This window comes from Mytilus californianus, unplaced genomic scaffold (assembly GCF_021869535.1).
Source record: "Mytilus californianus isolate M0D057914Y unplaced genomic scaffold, xbMytCali1.0.p SCAF_2, whole genome shotgun sequence".
In the NCBI taxonomy this organism is placed as follows: domain Eukaryota; kingdom Metazoa; phylum Mollusca; class Bivalvia; order Mytilida; family Mytilidae; genus Mytilus; species Mytilus californianus.
Genome location: NW_026262668.1, coordinates 111735665 through 111758035, shown reverse-complemented (window position 1 = coordinate 111758035; position 22371 = coordinate 111735665). Strand labels below are relative to the sequence as shown.

At 33.1% G+C, this 22371-nt stretch overlaps 1 protein-coding gene across 1 annotated transcript; it reads left to right on the top strand.

Moving 5' to 3' along the window:
• The first annotated feature begins 251 nt into the window (after positions 1 to 251).
• LOC127728607 (methionine-R-sulfoxide reductase B2, mitochondrial-like) lies at positions 252 to 21234 on the top strand. Its single transcript, XM_052236155.1, has 5 exons — positions 252 to 454; positions 2558 to 2670; positions 3919 to 3995; positions 10225 to 10366; positions 17845 to 21234. The coding sequence occupies exons 1-5, from the start codon at positions 337 to 339 to the stop codon at positions 17956 to 17958; spliced, it is 564 nt and encodes a 187-aa protein (XP_052092115.1). The 5' UTR covers positions 252 to 336; the 3' UTR covers positions 17959 to 21234.
• Positions 21235 to 22371: the final 1137 nt, after the last annotated feature.

The window sequence follows — 22371 nt, the reverse complement described above, 5'->3', positions numbered from 1 at the left end:
CTTTGTGGGCGCTCACAGTGTAATTTGGGAAATAAAAATATTCTATTCTATTTTATTCTGTTCTATTCTATTCCAATCTATTCTTGTATTCTCTACAAAGATTTCGAAAACAGAAAAGCAAAAATGAGATAAGCTTACTTTAATCCATAATCATCAATAATACTGTAAACATTTACGTCCGTTTGTGTGGTGTGTCACTGTGTGAAGTATTTGTTATTTTTGTAGTAGGTTTTTGGATGTATTGATTCGACTGATTTCTTTCAGGTCAAAACAACAGTAATCCAGTTCAGGGTAGTTTTCCACAAAAATTTTCCATTCTTCGGCATAATAAAAAATATGTCTTTCACAGGTGTACTCCGTTCTGTTTGTCGAGTTGCGCCAATAGTATCAAGACGGATGGTCAACCTACAATCATCGAGCAAAATATGGAATGTCTCCTCACAATGCATGCGAGGTAAACACAGGTTTTCGTCTGCTACACGAGAAAAGGAGGGTTATTACAATCGGTAGTTTCTCTTCAGTTGTGATGCGTATGAAGTAAAAGTTAAAGTATTTTATTAGCGTTTAAAGTTACCCTCCCACCCATAACCCCTGAGTCACCTTTACGCACTCTGAGATAGCTCTCAGTATATTCAAGTTTTCTGTATACTAATATTTGTCTATAAATAAAGCTTTTGAACTTAAATTGGATCTATCTTAAAATTTTGTCGTTGAGGGCACAGGCAGTTACAGTACTTGTCTCTGAAATTTTTTCCCCTATATACCTTAATATATTAAGGTACAACTACAAGTATATCATGTATATAGGGAAAAAAATTCAGAGACAAGTGCCTGTGGTTGAGGGTGGTGGTGGGGTTCAACAGGAACATATATATTGACGGGATTTGACACTACCTAATTGTAGCCGATTTCATCATCGGGTCAAAGTTAATAAAGAAACGATATGGAAACGGACTTGTGTTAAAAACGTACTCGCTAATATCCTAATAATTTCTGATAATATAAATGAAATGTCATTCAAATTAAGTTTTAAAGTGATGCCAGTGTATCAAACTTGTAATCTGTCACTTCACATTTGTTATATTCGCATTCATTTCATCACTGAAGGGTACATCATTTCATCACTGAAGGGTACAGAATGCAAACAGGGTAATAAAAAAATGGCGCCGATTGCATACCCATATTCACAAACCATTATAAAACACTTCACATCAAATAAATCACCATTATTTTGGTCATTTTATATGACAAAATATGTCTACTTTATGATAAAACTTGTATTTATTTACGATTAGAATTATGTGGTTAATTTAATGAGCAGTTCCGATAGTTTTTTCAGTCAGACGCAACCAAAATCCATTAATCACATGAAGTCTCGTAAAGTTCAAGATTTTATCAATTTTATACTGAAAAGCCTATCAGATTCATTTCCCTTTAGATATACAGTTCCCGGGGTACAATTACTACATTGACAAAAATTCCCACACATTTACCTCAAACATATACTGTGGTGTTGAAAAATATTAAAAGTAATTTAATTTTAAAAGTAATTTTGCCACACATGATCATACATGCTGTGTTTTTTTAAACTAACCAGTAATGTAACTGCATTTTATCTTGAAAACTATGTTCTATATAGATACAAAATGTATAACTTAAAAAAAAAGATCAACAAGACAAGACCTACAATCAAGTTAATATTGCTGAGATAGTTTAGTCCACTCAGTCTCTTTGTATGTCATGAATTCTATTCTAGTCCAAAATATTGTATATACTATATATATATATACTACTTTTTCATTTTCAATTGGTCAATGATAAGTTTTCGTAATCTTGTCAGTTCATCAGATACTATAAGCAATAGGTCAACTATATTTGCAGTCATAGAAATTGGGGTTTGGCATTTACAGGACCGAGTTGATGATTCTTCAAATTTTTTTTAATAGTGTATTACAAAATTAACAAAAATTGACAGGTCCGAATATATTTTATTTCCAGGACTGTATTTGGTTTATGCAATGATTGTAAGTTGTCCATGTCTATCTGGTTGGGTTCATATGAACTTGACCTCATTTTCATGGTTCATTGGTCAATATTTAGATTTTGTGGTTTGATCTATTTCTCGGGTACTATTAGCGATAGGACCACTATATTTGGTGTATTGATTGATTGTAAGGTGTACATGTCTGTCTGGATGGTTCATCTGACCATGACCTCATTTTCATAAAACATTGATAATGTTAAGTTTATGTGATACCGGGTACTTGTAGTGTAGTAAAACTTTCAACAGGAATTCAATGATAAGTAAAACAGACGAGACATTTCAGCGAGTGCACTCTTGTTTCTTGTTTGTTGCTCCTAACACTATTTGACATGATTGGAAGAGTAACTAAAGTTTCCTACTTGTGTAACATGTATAATTTTTTAGAAGATTTAGGAGATCTGGAAAGTCCATTTAGATACTTTTAGTAATATGGGATGTATAAATGACAATTTTAAAAGTAGTTATCATTATACATAATATAGATGCATATGATAGTATGTTATTGCTTTTCAGTTTTGTCAACACAAATTGACCCAGCTGATCCAAGAACAGTTCCAAATTCTGAGTGGGAAAAACGTTTAACTCCAGAACAGTATGCTACAACAAGGGAGAAGTTTACAGAACCAGTAAGTTTCCCCCATCAGCTGTTTTTCTTCTTTATCTTTATCATACTCTGTGAAAAATACAATTAAAATTTGATGGTAACACACATATGCATTGATTAGAACTGTTAAATTTAAGTATTGATGAAGGTATACCAATTCATTTAAGAAAAAAACAATTTTTTGAGAGGACATGCATTGAGGTAAATTAACAAAATATTGGATATAAAATATGTCCGCTTTCAGATGGAAAAATAAAATCAAATTTTAATAAAGTTGAACCAAATGGTAAAAGTAGGTGGTGCAAAGGTATGATTTCAGTACTAGTGTTCTCCGATGAGCTTTATTTATTTTTTCAAAACTGAAGAACTGGTCAAACATACAATAGACCAATAAATCGATAAAAGTTAAGTTAAAAGCACAGAATAATTAAAGTTAGAAGAGTTAAAAGACCAAAAATAGTGGTCAAATACATGTATTTCCTCATTCAAAATAAAAATAAGAAGATGGTGTATACTTTTCAATTAGACAACTTTTCTTATTTGATTTATATTAAGTAAATTCCTTTGGGTAAATGTTGGCAGTGAATTTAGAGAATTCATGATTTTTTAACAAAAAATATCAAGATAATGGCTAAGTGTTGTTGAGTTGACATGATTTATCAATTAAACATAATTTAAAAGGGGCCATATTGAGCTAGGCCATAAACTATGATTCCTAGCAATACAGGAATGAAATGTACATGTCAAAGGCAGATGGCTTAAATTTGTTATTTATTGATACTACATGTATGTTGCATTACATTTGTAAATGTAGTTGTTGGACATCAGAGTGTAGTACTTATATAGGACATGTAACAGTTAATATATGGCAATCAAAATCAATTATTCAGACTGAGGTTACTGTTTAGTTATCAACAATGAGTTGAAGAAGTCTAGGCTCTCATATCATGAAGACATCTAATGTATTCTTGAAGAATAACCAAGGCTATGAATAGTAGCACCAAATATGTAAATGGATAAACGAAGAGACTGGGAAAAAATCAATGACAAGGTCCCTGACTTGAGACAGGCACATAGGACAGGTAGAACGTTTGACAGGGTTAAACAAGTTTTTTCAGTTGCTCAGCTTTCATTCCAATTTACCACAGATGGCACAGCACCATTAAGACTGGTATTAGTTATGAATAACATCAATGTGATGAATTAGTTTTGCCAAGGCTTTGCATTATACAGCACTGAATGATTCAAACTTTCAGATTTTGTTTTTCAGCCATTTAGTGGGATCTATGTAAATAATTACGAAGAAGGAACATACAATTGTTTGTGTTGTGGAACGGAATTATTTAGGTAGATACATGTATATAATATTGTTCAGTATAGTTAGTTAACAGATTGTATGGAAAAGGTCACAAGAAAAAAGGTTGGAATTAAAGTCACAATTTTAATTAAAACTTATTGAATAGTTAATTTGTTGAATTAAATTTCTAATTACATTTTTTTCTTCTTTTTAGCTTATGCCATCACTTGGCGTCCGTCGTCTGTCGTCGTCTGTCGTCGTAAACTATTTCAAAAATCATCTCCTCTGAAACTACTAGGCCAAATACCTTCAAACTTTAACTAAATGTTCCTTAGGGTATCTAGTTTATAAATTTTTTCCGAAGTTTTGATCCATTGACAAATATGGCCGCCATGGCTAAAAATAGAACATAGGGGTCAAATGCAGTTTTTGGCTTATATCTCAAAAACTAAAGCTTTTAGAGCAAATCTGACATGGGATAAAATTGTTTAATTGGTCAAGATCTATCGACCCTGAAATTTTCAGACGAATCGAACAACCCATTGTTGGGTTGCTGCCACCGAATTGGTAGTTTAAACAAAATTTTGCAGTTTTTATACGACCGCAAAAAAATTTTTGTGGTCGTATATTGGTATGACGTTGGCGTCGTCGTCGTCCGGCGTCGTTGTCCAAGGACGCATTAGTTTTCGCACTCTAACTTTAGTTTAAGTGAATGAATCTCTATGAAATTTTACCATAAGGTTCAATACCACAAAAGGAAGGTGGGGATTGATTTTGGGGGTTATGGTACCAACAGTTAAGGAATTAGGGGCCAAAAATAAGCATTTTCTAGTTTCCAGACAATAACTGTGGAACGGTGTATGGATCTCTCTGAAATTATACAGCAAGTTTCCATACCACAAAGGGATGGTTAGGATTTGCTTTGGGGGGTTATGGCTCAAACCGTTTAAGAATTAGGGGCAAAAAAGGGGGAAAAACAAGGTTGTCCTGGTTAATGGACAAATACTTTAGTACAAAACATAATTTAAAGCAGTGTAAGGGAGATAAATCAAATACATCATTGAAATTATCTCCCTTACACTGCTTTTAAATTATGTATAAAGTAATGGTTAATGAACAATTAAGATAATTTAAAACAGTGTAAGGGAGGTAATCCAAATACAACGTTTTGGTTACTTCCCTTACACTGCTTTTAAATTATGTTTAAAGAAATGCATATTTATAAAGGAAGACCAGTAAAAATATCTGCAAATGTTGCATCTTTTTTTTTTACAACAAAATCCATATGAAAGATTTGACACTATATTTTAAATTTTTTTATAAAATAGATTAAGTTAGCACTATGGTAAATTTAAATGGGTAATTATGGTTGCAAACTCCATTGGAAATTTGAATTGAGATTATGACCATATCTTGAGGGAAAGAATTTTTTGGGGGAAAAAAGGGGGGGGGGGGTTTAAAGAAATTGTGGGGGGTCATTTTTTTCTCATTTCAGATTTCAGAAATTAAAAAGAATTATTCTTCAAATATTATTTTTTTTTCAAATTTCAAATATTGAAAATTTCAAGAAGTAATCTTTAATTGGACAGTATGGCGCATTAGATTTGTAAAATCTTTGACCACTTTAATTTATTTGTTATGCTGAATCTAACCGTGTATTTAGATTTTTAATTTTGGGTCCAGTTTTCAAATTGGTCTACATTAAGGTCCAAAGGGTCCAAAATTAAACTTTGTTTGATTTTAACAAAAATTGAATATATGGGGTTCTTTGATATGCTGAATCTAAACATGTATTTAGATTTTTGATTTTTGGCCCAGTTTTCAAGTTGGTCCAAATTGGGGTCCAAAATTAAACTGTTTGATTTCAACAAAAATTGAATTTATGGGGTTCTTTGATATGCTGAATCTAACCATGTATTTAGATTTTTTATTTGTGGACCCCGCTATCAAATTGGTTCATATTGAGGTCAAAAGGGTCCAAAATTAAACTTTGTTTGATTTCAACAAAAATTGAATATATGGGGTTCTTTGATATGCTGAATCTAACCATGTATTTAGATTTTTGATTTTTGGGCCCCGTTATCAACTTTGTCCACATTGAGGTCAAAAGGGTCCAAAATTAAACTTAGTTTGATTTTAACAAAAATTGAATTCTTGGGGTTCTTTGATATGCTGAATCTAAACATGTGTATAGATTTTTGATAATGGGCCCAGTTTTAAAGTTGGGGTCCAAAATTAAACTTTGTTTGATTTCAACAAAAATTGAATATATGGGGTTCTTTGATATGCTGAATCTAAACATGTATTTAGATTTTAGATTTTTGGCCCAGTTTTCAAGTTGGTGCAAATTGGGGTCCAAAATTAAACTTTGTTTGATTTCAACAAAAATTGAATATATGGCGTTCTTTGATATGCTGAATCTTACCATGTATTTAGATTTTTTATTTGTGGGCCCGCTATCAAATTGGTTCATATTGAGGTCAAAAGGGTCCAAAATTAAACTTTGTTTGATTTCATCAAAATTTGAATTCTTGGGGTTCTTTGATATGCCAAATCTAACCGTGTTTTTAGATTTTTAATTTTGGGTTCCATTTTTAAATTAGTCTACATTAAGGTCCAAAGGGTCCAAAATTAATCTTAGTTTGAATTTAACAAAAATTGAATATTTGGGGTACTTTGATATGCTGAATCCAAACATGTGTTTAGATTTTTGATTATGGGACCAGTTTTCAAGTTTGTCCAAGTTGGGGTCCAAAATTAAACTTTGTTTGATTTCAACAAAAAATGAATGTATGGGGTTCTTTGATATGCTGAATCTAACCATGTATTTTGATTTTGGACATTGGACCATAATAGGTAAATTAAAAAAATTGAAGTTCTTAGACCACATTCTTTCTGTGTCAGAAACCTATGCTGTGTCAAATATTTAATCACAATCCAAATTCAGAGCTGTATCAAGCTTGAATGTTGTGTCCATACTTGCCCCAACTGTTCAGGGTTCGACCTCTGCGGTCGTATCAAGCTGCGCCCAGCGAAGCATTTTATTTGTTATTATTTTGAATATTATTATAGATATATATAAACTGTAAGCAGCAATAATGTTCAGCAAAGTAAGATCTACAAAAAAGTTAAAATGACCATAATTGTCAATTGACCCCTTAAGGAGTTTTTGCCCTTTAAAGACAATTTTACACAATTTGTTCATCAAGTTTGCTAACATCTAAAAATCTTCTCCTCTGAAATATAGGTGAGTGATTCAGGCTCTTGAGAGCCTCTTGTTTTACCCCTACTTAAATGAGGGGGGGGGGTATATTGCATTTACAATGTCCGTACATCCATCTGATCGTCTGTCCGTAAGTTCTTTTAACACATATTTTCTGTAACAGTGGTGTTAGTAAGTTGTGAGCACTTTTCATATCTGTTGAACTCATACTTCCTGTTTTCCAATACTTTGAATTTTTCAATATATGTTTAATGAACTTAAATTTTTTTGTCACACTTTTCTCAAATGCTACTGAACAGAGACTTCATGCTTGGTCAACTGCTTTGCAGTGGTAAGTTGTAAATTGTAAGCACTTTTTGGATCTGTTAGACACACATACCTGTTTGCTGATACAGCAAATTTTTTCAATATGTTGAATGAAGTTAATTTATTTTTGTTGAGCCTTCGACTTTTGTCGAAAAAGCGAGACATAGCGATCCTACATTCCGTCGGCATCAGCGGTGTCGTCGTCGGTGGCGTCCACAAATATTCACTCTGTGGTTAAAGTTTTTGAAATTTTAATAACTTTCTTAAACTATCCTGGATTTCTACCAAACTTGGACAGAGGCTTGTTTATGATCATAAGATAGTATCCAGAAGTAAATTTTGTAAAAAAAAAATTCCAGTTTTTCTGTATTTTACTTATAAATGGACTTAGTTTTTCTGCCAGTTAACATTACATTCACTCTGTGGTTAAAGTTTTTAAAATTTTAATAACTTTCTTAAACTATCCTGGATTTGTACCAAACTTGGATAGAAGCTTCTTTATGATCATAAGATAGTATCCAGAAGTAAATTTTGTAAAAAAAAATCTTGTTTTTCCGTATTTTACTTATAAATGGACTTAGTTTTTCTGCCAGTTAACATTACATTCACTCTGTGGTTAAAGTTTTTTTAAATTTTAATAACTTTTAAACTATCCAGGAATTTTACCAAACTTGGACAGAAGCTTGTTTATGATCAAAAGCTAGTATCTAGAAGGAAATTTTGTAAAAAATTTATTTTCTGTTTTTCCGTATATTACTTATAAATGGACTTAGTTTTTCTTCCAGTTAACATTACATACAGTCTGCAGTTAAAGTTTTTAAAACATTTATTAGATTCATAAACCATCCTGAATTTTTACCAAACTTGGACAGAAGCTTCTTACAATCAAAAGATAGTATCTAGAGAAAAAGTTTTAATAATTTTTTCCCCATTTTTGTTGACATAGCGATCCTACATTCCGTCGTCGTCTGAATTAAGGGATAAATCATCAAACAATGTAAAAATTATCTTCTTTATTATTTGTTCATTCAATCAATTTATGTTTCAACTCTTTTATAAATCTATAGATTTGATTCCATACTGTATTCATTTTTACAAGCATAACTTTTTTCATACATTTCAAACGTTTTATTTCATTAACTGTAAATCTATTATGTGCATTCCCCTATCACACTGAAAACATAGATAACAGCAAAAGTAGGCGAGACACTGGGTTCTGCGGAACCCTTACGAATTTTTCGTCTTACTTTCTCAACTACTACTTTACAGAAAGACTTGCAAAGTTGGTCAACAGCTTCACAGTGTAAGATGAGTTATAACTTGTGAGCATATTTTAGATTTGTTGGGTACTTCCTGTTTGCAGATACTTTGAATTTTTTCAATGTGCTAAATGAACTTAGAATTTTTCATCACATTATTCTCAAGAACTGTTGAACAGAATAAGTTCATATTTAGTCAGCATCTTATCAGTGATGAGTTGTAACATGTGAGCATTTTTGGATCTATCAGACACTTACTAAATGTTATGCTATATATACTTTGAATTATGAGGGGTGAGGGGTATGCTTAGCACGACATTGTGTGCATTCTTGTTTAAGATTAAATCTACAATTTTCATTATTTTCTCTTTCTTAAACTTTATATTGAACTTTTAGTAGTAAATAAGGGAAATAGTATTAAAAAAAAACAACATTTATATTAAGTTCAACATTTTCATTTCTTCTGATGTTATTAAAGTTATATTCTGTCCAGATAGTCTACAATTGACAGGACATGAAAAAGTAGAATTAAGACACTTAATTAGTGTAATACATTTGTAGACTCTCTTGTATTTTTATGAAAACTTGACATCTACATGGACCAATTCAAATTTTGTTTTTATAACAAGGGGAAAATTTATTTATATACAATAAAAAGCTGCCCATATAGTCAACCCTTATCCCATTTATTCTGGTGTTAACGGTATAGGTAACTCAGAGAAAATGTATGGTTTCATAAACTTTTTGTATTAAATATATTAAATTTTGCTATCTTTTAAATCAAAATGTAAATTATAAAACAAATGCTTTCTTTCTGTGACTTTTTTCTCACATATTTCAAATTTGTAACTTTTTTCATTATGACTTTTCTTTCATTTACCAGTGAACAAAGGAAACTCTCTTGCAGTGATTTGTACATGTAGCTCACACAAAGAATATAACAAACAATTGGCTATAAAACATAAATAGTCAAATGAACAATATAGCCTTCAAAGAGTCTTTTCATACTTCAGTACCATCCTCTTATCTGACACAGTATTATGTATTAAGACTTTCCTAAAGTTCCTTCTAATAAGTTTTAATACTTTTGGAGCCTGAATATAATAAAAACAATGATATTTTGTATGCAGCTATATTAGTATTGGCATATCTCATTTCCATGTTAGATATTTGTCTCTGCTTCCTAAGTATCTACACTGACTTTAAAACCTTTGTATAGATTACATGTTAAAGTACTGTGTCATTTAAATTTCAACATTTGCATTTAACTATAGAAATTATAAACAGGTGACATAATTCTTTGTGAGCAGTTTCAGTATAATGACTGACAAGGGGCTATACCACTATCAGATATAGGTTCAAAATACAACCTAATGGAGATATTTTTTAAAAGAAAAAGCACCAAATAATTCTGTAGATTTTGCTGAAGCACATATAACAGTTTTGTGAACTTTTATTTAAGTTTTCAGTAATATCGATGTTTTTTTACAGTTCGGAAACAAAATATGATTCAGGAACAGGCTGGCCATCATTTACAGCACCAATTGGAGGAGAAAATAAAGAAAACACAAATATTCTAGAAGTTACTGACACTAGTCATGGAATGATGAGAACTGAAGTCATTTGTAAAAAAGTAAATAACTTTTTACAATTTCTTATAATATTGGGGGAAAAATAAGGGGAAACCCCTATTGACATTGAATCGTTTTTTGTCTCCCGCACAACCCGTTGCGAGGGACATATAAATACTGGGCATCTGTCTGTCCGTCTGGTCTTGTTAGCGCTCTCACCTGTAAAAACTTGCATGATTTTTATGAAACTTATATCATAGGTTTATATCAGCAATGTCTCAGATAAGTTCGAAAAACAGTGCTGATCTATTATTATGCCCCTGCCGTCCAAAAATTGGTTTCTGCTCTCTAACTTTAGTTTGGCTCAACCACATGTTATGAAACTTATACACAATGCTTATTACCACAAAACTCAGATCAATTTCGAATTTGGGTGGTGTTACGTTTACCGTTCTTGAGTTATGTCCCTTTATAACATTATGCAAGCATGGGCATCATCTGTGTCCTATGGACACATTCTTCATTTATTTTTTATACGACCCCAAAAAATTTGCATTCATATATTGCTATCAGGTCGTAGTCGTCGTCCGAAGACATATGGTTTAGTGACAATAACTTAAGTATAAGTGAATGGATCTCTATGAAATTTAATCACAAGATTCAATAGCACAAAAGGAAGGTTGGGATTGATTTTGGGGGTTATGGTTCCAACCTTTTAGGAATTAGGGGTCAAAAAGGGGCCAAAAAAGGCATTTTTCTAGTTTCCGGACAATAACTTGTGTACAAGTGTATGGATCTCTATGAAATCGTACCACAAGGTTCCATACCACATATCCAGCTTCCTTCACCAATAAAAATTGGCTACCAAGAAATAGCCCAAAGCGGTGCTTAAAAGTGGCGTTAAAACACAGAAAATCCATACCACACACAGAATGTTGGGGTCGATTTTGTGGATTGAGGCTTTAATTGTTAAGAAACTAGAGGCCAAATAGGGGCCGAAATCAAGACTTTTCTAATAATGGCTAAGCTGGTTCTAACATAAATTATTTCTGATCTATATAAAGAAACAACAAATACTGATATGGCAGGAGATACACACCAAACAGGGTGTGTAAATTATTATATTTAGCTTGTAAACAGATTTACTAAGTATTGCACAACAGCAAAGTATTGCACAACATCAAAGTATTTCACAACAGCAAGAAATCTTCAATTAAAAATAAATACAAATCTTTTAAATAATTTCATTGAGGATTAATTTAAAGTCTTGAATTGTTTGAGGTTTTTACCATGCATTACTATATTGGATATTTGGACATTTTTAAATAGGTTTACATTGAGGTCCAAAACTGAATTCTTGTGGTTCTATGATATGCTGAATCTAACTGTGCATTCAGATTTTTGATTTTGGGCCCTGTTTTAAAATTAATCCATATTAAGGTCCAAAGGGTCCAAAATTAAACTTTGTTTGAATTCATGGTTTTTAGCTCACCTGGCCCAAAGGGCCAAGTGAGCTTTTCTCATCACTTGGCGTCCGTCGTCCGTCGTCCGGCGTCGTCCGTCGACGGCGTAAACTTTTTACATTTTGAACTTCTTCTAGAGAACCACTGAATGGAATGAAACCAAACATGGCATGAATGTTCCTTATGAGGTGCTGACCAAGTGTTGTTACTTTGTAGTCGATCCATCATCCAAGATGGCCGCCAGCGGGGGACTTAGTTTAACATAGGACCCTATGGGAAATGCATACAAATGACTTCTTTTAGAGAACCACTGAATGGAATGAAACCAAACATGGCATGAATGTTCCTTATGAGGTGCTCACCAAGTGTTGTTACTTTGTAGCTGATCCATCATCCAAGATGGCCGCCAGCGGGGGACTTAGTTTAACATAGGACCCTATGGGAAATGCATACAAATGACTTCTTTTAGAGAACCACTGAATGGAATAAAACCAAACATGGCATGAATGTTCCTTATGAGGTGCTGACCATGTGTTGTTACTTTGAAGCTGATCCATCATCCAAGATGGCCGCCATCGGGGAACTTAGTTTAACATAGGACCCTATGGGAAATACATACAAATGTCTTCTTTTAGAGAACCACTGAATGGAATGAAACCAAACATGGCATGAATGTTCCTTATGAGGTGCTGACCAAGTGTTGTTACTTTGTAGCCGATCCATCATCCAAGATGGCCGCCATCGGGGAACTTAGTTTAACATAGGACCCTATGGGAAATGCATACAAATGACTTCTTTTAGAGAACCACCGAATGGAACGAAACCAAACATGGCATGAATGTTCCTTATGAGGTGCTCACCAAGTGTTGTTACTTTGTAGCCGATCCATCATCCCAGATGGCTGCCAGCGGGGGACTTAGTTTAACATAGGACCCTATGGGAAATACATACAAATGACTTCTTTTAGAGAACCACTGAATGGAATAAAGCCAAACATGGCATGAATGTTCCTTATGAGGTGCTGACCATGTGTTGTTACTTTGTAGCCAATCCATCATCCAAGATGGCAGCCATCGGGGAACTTAGTTTAACATAGGACCCTATGGGAAATACATACAAATGTCTTCTTTTAGAGAACCACTGAATGGAATGAAATTAAATACGGCATGAATGTTCCTTATGAGGTGCTGACCAAATGTTGTTACTTTGTAGCTGATCCATCATCCAAGATGGCCGCCAGGGGGGGACTTAGTTTAACATAGGACCCTATGGGAAATACATAAAAATGTCTTCTTTTAGAGAACCACTGAATGGAATGGAACCAAACATGGCATGAATCTTCCTTATGAGGTGCTGACAAAGTGTTGTTACTTTGTAGCCGATCCATCATCCAAGATGGCCGCCATCGGGGAACTTAGTTTAACATAGGACCCTATGGGAAATGCATACAAATGACTTCTTTTAGAGAACCACCGAATGGAACGAAACCAAACATGGCATGAATGTTCCTTATGAGGTGCTCACCAAGTGTTGTTACTTTGTAGCCGATCCATCATCCAAGATGGCTGCCAGCGGGGGACTTAGTTTAACATAGGACCCTATGGGAAATGCATACAAATGACTTCTTTTAGAGAACCACTGAATGGAATAAAACCAAACATGGCATGAATGTTCCTTATGAGGTGCTGACCATGTGTTGTTACTTTGTAGCCAATCCATCATCCAAGATGGCCGCCATTGGGGAACTTAGTTTAACGTAGGACCCTATGGGAAATACATACAAATGTCTTCTTTTAGAGAACCACTGAATGGAATGAAATTAAATACGGCATGAATGTTCCTTATGAGGTGCTGACCAAATGTTGTTACTTTGTAGCCGATCCATCATCCAAGATGTCTGCCAGCGGGGGACTTAGTTTAACATAGGACCCTATGGGAAATACATAAAAATGTCTTCTTTTAGAGAACCACTGAATGGAATGAAACCAAACATGGCATGAATCTTCCTTATGAGATGCTGACCAAGTGTTGTTACTTTGCAGTTAGTCCATCATCCAAGATGGCTGCCAGCAGGGGACTTAGTTTAACATAGGACCCTATGGGAAATACATACAAATGTCTTCTTTTAGAGAACCACTGAATGGAATGAAACCAAACATGGCATGAATGTCCCTTATGAGGTTCTGACCAAGTGTTGTTACTTTGTAGCCGATCCATCATCCAAGATGGCCGCCAGCGGGGGACTTAGTTTAACATAGGACCCTATGGGAAATACATACAAATGTCTTCTTTTAGAGAACCACTGAATAGAATGAAACCAAACATGGCATGAATGTTCCTTATGAGGTGCTGACCAAGTGTTGTTACTTTGCAGTCGGTCCATCATCCAAGATGACTTAGTTTAACAAAGGACCTATGAGAAATACATACAAATGTCTTCTTTTAGCGAACCACTGAATGGAATGAAACCAAACATGGCATGAATGTTCCTTATGAGGTACTGACCAAGTGTTGTTACTTTGCAGTCGGTCCATCATCCAAGATGGCCGACAGCAGGGGACTTAGTTTAACAAAGGACCTATGGGAAATACATACAAATGTCATCTTTTAGAGAACCACTGAATGGAATGAAACCAAACATGGCATGAATCTTCCTTATGAGATGCTGACCAAGTGTTGTTACTTTGTAGCCGATCCATCATCCAAGATGGCCGACAGCGGGGGACTTAGTTTAACATAGGACCCTATGGGAAATACATACAATTGTCTTCTTTTAGAGAACCACTGAATGGAATTGAACCAAACATGGCATGAATGTTCCTTATGAGTTGCTGACCAAGTGTTGTTACTTTGCAGTGGATCCATCATCCAAGATGGCTGCTAGGGGGGGGGGGCTTAGTTTAACATAGGACCCTATGGGAAATACATACAAATGTCTTCTTTTAGAGTACCACTGAATGGAATGAAACCAAACATGGCATGAATGTTCCTTATGAAGTGCTGACCAAGTGTTGCTACTTTGTTGCCGATTTACTGTTCAAGATGGCCACCAGGATATTTTATTAAATAACGGGACCAATATTAATCAAAATTTGGCCTCAATCATTATTTGGGTATCTGTTATGATTTTTATCTTTCTTTACATGATTTCTAAAACCAAAGTAGAGTCAGGTGAGCGACACAGGCTCTTGAGAGCCTCTAGTTTTTATATGCTGAATCTAACCATGGAATTAGATTTTGGATATTGGACCATTTATAAGTAGATTAAATGTCCCATTTCAAATATTTAAGTTATCTGACCACATTTATTCTGTGTCAGAAATCTATAATGTGTCAAATATTTAATCACTATCCAAATTCAGAGCTGTATCAAGCTTGAATATTGTGTCCATACTTGCCCCAACTGTTCAGAGTTCGACCTCTGAGGTCGTATCTAGCTGCTCCAGGCGGTTATGAGAGTTATGCCCCTTTGAAATATTTATTATATGGAAAATTGCATTGTGAACGCTCAAATGTGGACAATTCTTGCCAGATTTTAATGAAACTCATATCATAGGTTTATATCTGCAATGTCTTGGACAAGTGCGATAATCAATGCCGATCAAGTATTTTTTAAACGAGTTATGCCCTTTGAAATATTAATTATATGGAAAATTGAATTGTTAGCACTCTCATGTGTATCTCATTCTTACCAAATTTTATGAAATGCGTATCATAGGTTTATATCAACAATGTCTCGTACAAGTTCGAAAATCAGTGCCTTACAATTATTTTTAAAAGAGTTTTATTATATGGAAAATTGCAATGTAAGCGTGCTTATCAGGGCTTCCAAAAGATATTTGAGACAGCCGGACATTTTTTTCAATCCTGTTTTTTATCCCTTTAGACAGGTTACCCCATAACAAAAGATTGACATAACCACATGATATTCAGTTTTTATATAAATTCCATTTTTGACATTAACAATTAAATTGATATTGCATGGTTCGAAATTGGCATATATTCGCTGACTTTACAAAGTGTATTAATCAGTCGAGGACCAGCTTAGTTATTTGATAATCACATTTTTCAATACCGGATATTTACTAGACGACAATAGAATGCAGAACGGAGACGGTTGCGCAAAATCTGTGTATTTTTATCTAGCGTTATTGAGTTTAAGCAGTTCTTTCCACGTAATATTTCTCAGGGAAAATAATGGTATAAATGACATTTTTATTGTTTTTGATGAATTTGGACGAATTATTAAATAATTAATATCACACTTGTGCACATGCGCACACATCTAATATTTCAATCGACGTGGTTCTGTCTGTTAAACTTTTTACCACCTTTGTAAATTATAATCTTTTTGTTTTAAATAAGTTTTTCTGATGGTCTAAATCTGTTTTGCTAAACAGTAATAAGATTTAAACCAGGAATGTTTTTAATTTTGATAAAGAAATAACTTCCAAAAAGATCGATTGATGTCCGGTTCAAATAGTTTACCTGACACAGGTGATAACAGGTAAATCTCACCTGTTAGACACTTAATTAACCTTGATTGTAATGAGAGGGGATTATAGTAGGGCTTAACTATAGAGTATTGCCAATTTTGGGACCGGAAAATTGTGGCTTTTTAAGGCAAAAGGTCAAGTCAAAATGGTTGATTTTTCTGAATTACATGAACGTTGAAATGGCAAACCCATGTAGGATGTCCATTTCATGCTTGGCCCAGGCGGACAATGTCCGATAAATTTATATTTGTCCAGCAAATATGACTGTTTTGGAAGCCTGTGTGCTTATGTGTACAATTTTTGCCAGATTTTTATCAAATTTATATCAAAGGTTTATATAAGCAAGGTCTTGAACAAGTTCTAAAATCAGTGCCAATCAAATATTTTTAAGAGTTATGCCCCTTGAAAATATTACAAGTATTGGAAATTGCCTTGTATTTGCTCTCAATATAAAAATAAGGAGATGTGGTATGGTTGCCAATGAAAAAACTATCCACAAAAATTCAAATTCAGTGTATGTAAGCAATTATAGGCAACTGTATGGCCTTCAACAATGAGCCATCATTTCTCTAAGATATGTATAATAAGTTTTAAAAAACAAAAACAAATGTTTTTTTTAGTTATTGCTCTTGGATAGATAAAATATGTGCAACCCCGGGGACATTGGAACTCTCTTCTTTTATTGTTTTTATTTAAAGCTAGATTAACCACTGAGATGTTACATCTACAGCTATACAGGTGTCATGGCATAAATTAAAAAGAATTGATGAATAATTTTTGATAAACATTTATTGTCTATAGACACTCCCCTGCCTGTCTGCCTTCTGTAGACCCTTAGCTCTCTCTCTAACATTTTTCTTATTTTTATATAAATCCTCAATATAAAATCTCTATGACTTTATCAATCACTATTCAATCCATCTTAATAGATAATATACCAGGTACTCTGTGTTTGTAAATGTCTTTTTAATTCGACTGTAATACCATGCCTTGTATGGGTTACTGTCTTATTTTAGACAACCCAATGCATGTCAGTACAACAAATTAATTAGCATGCATAACAGAGCCTTGTTTTGGGATGTTATGGATTGTAGATTAATGGGTTGCGTTGTGTATTGTTTCATGTGATCTCAAGCTTGGTTAAGGCATTATAGATACAAATATATCTGCCATTACAACTTTCTATTCAATAGTAACACTTAACATCCATCACAATAATGTGATGTCACAAAGATAGCTTTCGCATTGCAAAAGGATACAGTTAATGCTAGCGAAATTCTTCACAGGGATAATTTATATTTACTCATTGATAGCTCCCATCAGCTACTAAATGTATACTTGAATTTGTTTCAAAAGGGGCAACAATTTTCTAATCAATACTGGAATCTATCTAAATGAGTATCTTTAAGCATTATCATATTCTAGACTTTGTTCTTGGCCTCATTAGATGTGTTTAATTTTGCATGGCATCTTAGCATATGCATGACTTTATAATGACTTCACTACCTTATACCATGTATTAGATATCTATTGAAAATATTGCCACAGTTATTAACATCATTTCATATTTCTGTTTTTCAGTGTGATTCACATTTAGGTCATGTCTTCCCAGATGGTCCAGAACCAACGGAACAGAGGTTTTGTATAAACAGCAGGTCATTGTTGTTTAAGCCAAAAAAACAAGAAAAAAAATGAATTATCCATTGAGTGATTTTCATAATTGTTCAATCAGAATGCATCATTTAACATGTAATGAATGGCCAAACACAAATGCAGTGCCTAGATACACATACTATGAGAATCCTGTAAGCCAAAATAGGAAACATAATGAAGTATTTAAATTTGTATAAACTTTCGGCCAAATGTGCTCAACGGAATGTGAGTTTATGGCAAATGTGTTTTCTTTTCTTTTTATTGAATATCATTTTATCAGCATTTAAGTTTGATATTTTTTATACAAATGTAGTATAATACAAAGATATATAAAAAAAAGGTTTAGAAGCAAAATGTATCAGCCATGAAAATGTTTGATCAAGGAAATTTGCCATAATTTTGGCATGCGTTTAGAAGAACTTTTAAAGGTTGGAAATATTTGTTTGTGATTTGAATGTAAACCATATTTATACCTGATAATCAATAATTGTGTATTATTTTGAATCTGTTAATGAGAGGTATGTACATGTTTACAGGAAAATTAAATTAGTATTTAGATGTTCTATTGTCACCCTTTAAAGGTTTTGTTTACTTTTTTTAAGATAGATGTTTAATTTGAGTCTACTTCTTATATATGACTTGTCCTTTACAAAAATAGCCACACAAATAAGGATAAAAGTTCCTTTGTATTTTGGTAGACAGAATGTGTAGGTTTGGATGTTTTAATTGAAAAACTCTCCTCCCAGTCTAAAAATTGAAGATTTTTGTGTGTTTCAAAAGGTAACAAAAATACAACGATACTAGCAAGTTTTATCAAAGGTGTTTATCAAATTGTTGTTATTACAAAGCTTAAATTTAGGAATTTTAATCTATTGGTGAAAAAAAAATTGCCTTTTGATAAAGTTAATATGCTAAATATGAAAAATAAATTTTTTTTTTATTCTTGTACTCAGGAATCAGTGATTTGTCTATCCTTATTCCACTGAGATATATTTTTTGTATGATTGCTTTGATTGTGTCATTTTAAGTGAACATTTTTTGTGTATTAAATTGTTTGTTTGATAAGTTTTCTTGTTTTGATCACCTTGACTTAAGGGTCTTTGTATGAACTATTGTGATCACTTGACACTCATTGTCTGTCCACTGTAGTAGGCCTGACTTTGAAATGAAATTCTCTCATTTGAAACCGTTGTACCAAATATACTTTGAATGAGCCAAATGACCCTACCAACCAACTATCATGGTGAATGAAATTGATAAATGGAACTGGATTTATCTTAAGATTTTTTATAGTATTTATTAGATCAGCCGTCCCATTTTTCACATTTTCAGAAGAAGAAAAAAGAATGAATTTCCAGCTTATTTATTCCCGCCTTCTCTACCAAATTTAATTCTCATGAAATTTTAGTAAAAACATCTGCATAGTAGCATTTACCTCAAATTATGTGCATTTTTGTATCATATTTAAACAGAAATGATAACACATCGTCCATTGTGTTAAATAAAAATCTCAAAATAATCATTGGAGTTTGTTTTCTTAAAAATACAATTCTAAAAAATGACAATGAAACCGATCTGCAATGTTGTTTACGCACGTGATTTTAGAGAACAAAAATCTATATAAGTAGCCCTTTACAATAAGTTTGTTTTCCTTATTTGTCATAATTTTATTTTGAACCATTTTGGAATAAGTTGTTTCATCGTCAAATACAAAATGGACCCAAACAGGAAAGAGGTTAAATAAAAGGTTACACAAGATGACCACATACAATTTGGAATTTTCTTGTTTCGTAGGTTGTACGAACATTTTTAATTCATTTGGATATCAAAAGCTATGCTATTACTGGTACCTAGCAAAAAGGACAAAATCAATGACCCTGTCTTTCAAATTGGAAGGGTCTTCTTAGTGGGTTGTAAACTGTTTTTGAGCAAGATGTTTGCATTTTTTTTTCACATGCTTTCCTGCTAAATGTTAAAAATTTATTAAACGATGACAAAAAAAGAGAACACAAAAATTGTAATAAATCTGAAATACACAGTAATTCTGAACATATTTATGTACATGTATTTTGTAATTTTTTTTGTCTCGTCTTGACAGAGTCAATAAGCAAGACTTAGGTATGCTGTTTCCGGTGTCGGCGGCGGCAGCAACAGCGGCATCAACAATGTATTAGTCTGTGATTAGGTCAGTTTTATGGGGAACCACTAGTGTTAGGTCAATGATATCTGGTATGCAGTTGTATAAGCATTGGCACATCTCATTTCCATGGAGATTATTTTGCCCTGCACCCTTAGTCATTGTCTATTAATTAACTTTGAAATTTTTGCTTGCTTTACATGTATTAGTTTTTGATTAGGTCAGTTTAAAGGGAACCACTAGTGGTAGGTCAATGATAATTGGTATGTAGATGCATTAGTATTGGCACATCTCATTTCCATGGAGATTGTTTGGCCCCACCCCCTCACCATGGATTATTAACTGAAATTTTTGCAAAGTTAAAAAGTTAATATTTGTGTTTAGGTTAATGTAAACCACTTATGATAAGTTAATGGTATTTCGTATACTCCGTTCTATAAGCGTTGGCATTTCTCATTTCTATGGTTATTTGGTTCTGCACCTGAAGTCATGGTTCATTGACTTTGAATTTTTTGCATATTTTACATGTTTAAATATTACTATTTGGATTCAATATTTGCATAACACTATCAAAATTACAAAAAGGTAAGACATATCTCTGTGTCAACAGTTTGTTATTTTTTTTTAGATCTTTCACTAAAAAATCTGTAAATTAACAAATGAGGCTAACTTGGTTTTATTTGGGTTTTGTATGGCCTTTTCTGTTTATATATTTGGTGTGCAAGTTTATTAAAGTTTCAGAGGAATTCTCTTTTGTCATGGCTTCTTTTTTTGTTGTTGTAATTTTTTGATGTTTTTGAAATAAACAACTGTTATATAGAATATTCTTGCTTTCATATAGCCTTTTTGTGCTGCTTGGACGTAAAACACCAGTTATCAACCAATATAGAATACCAAAATTATAGAAAGATCTGATAAACATAGGTCTGACGTTTTGCTGATTTTTAAGGGAATATTTTCATGATGCAAAAATTAGCAAGTGAATTATCTTAATCCTTATGCTAATGTTTTAAACTGTTGATGAGAAGTTTAATTGGTTGAATGTTATTGATGAATAAAATTATTTTAATATTAAATAATCAGAATAGGGATGTTTATTATTGTGATTTTATTTCAAATGACAAATTACAGAAAGATGTAGTTATAAAACTTATTAATTTTGAATAAAAATAAAACGATGACTAATTTGTTATTTTTTAATTATTAACTCCTGTAGTCAACAGGTTTATGAAGAAATACCATCCATTATATGATTGTAGTCATCTGGTTTTTATGCCCTCACCTTCACTGGAGGGGGCATTAAGTGTTGCCAGTACGTCCTAAAATTGGTTTCTGTTTTCCAACTTAAGTTTGCCTCAATCAAATGTTATGAAACTTATACACAATGCTTATTACCACAAAACTCAGATCAAATTCGAATTTGGGTGGCGTCACTTTTACCGTTCTGGAGTTATGCCCTTTAAAACGTTATATGCAAGCAGTGGCATCATCTGTGTCCCATGGACACATTCTCCATTTATTTTATTTACCTCAACTGATCAGAAGATTAACATGTGTTTAAACCACTTTTATCTCACCTGTGACATATTGCTTTCTGACTATGGCAATATTTATAATTTGAGTTTTGTCAGTAGAAATGTTAAGACCTTACCAAAACTATTTTATCTCTAGATGCTATACTGGGGATATCTTGAAGTTTCTCTTTGAAACATGTAGAAAGACTGATCTTAATATCATATAGCAATTTTGTAAAATATACAAATTTTCACAAACATTAAAGAATAACATTTGTTTAGAAATGCCTTGGGATTATTTCATTAAACATACATGGTAGCACGGGAAGGCACTTTGAAAATATAGTAACCACTCATAGAATAGAGAATGGAAACAGGGAATGTGTCAAAGAGGTAACAACTCGACCAAAGAGCAGAAAACAGCCCATGGACACTAATGGGTATTCAACGCATCCGGAGGCGGTCATTAGCTTGCCTCCAAACAATAATGTACACTAGTTCAGCGAAATGGACGCCGTACTAAATCAATCCGAAACATACAAATGAACAAAATTAAAAAAACACACAAAACTAACAAAGGCTAGAGGTTCCTGACTTGGGTTAAACATGTTGTGTTGTTTTGTGATATCTCAACCCTCCCCCTATACCTCTAGCCAATGTGGAATTAACAAACACACCGCAAAATGCAGAGTAAAACTCAATTTAAGAGAGTCCAAACTATTTATTAGACCTGCATACAATTTAATACAAACTAGAAAATATATTTCACACCTACTTAAAAGTGGCAAATTCAAGTTACCAGGG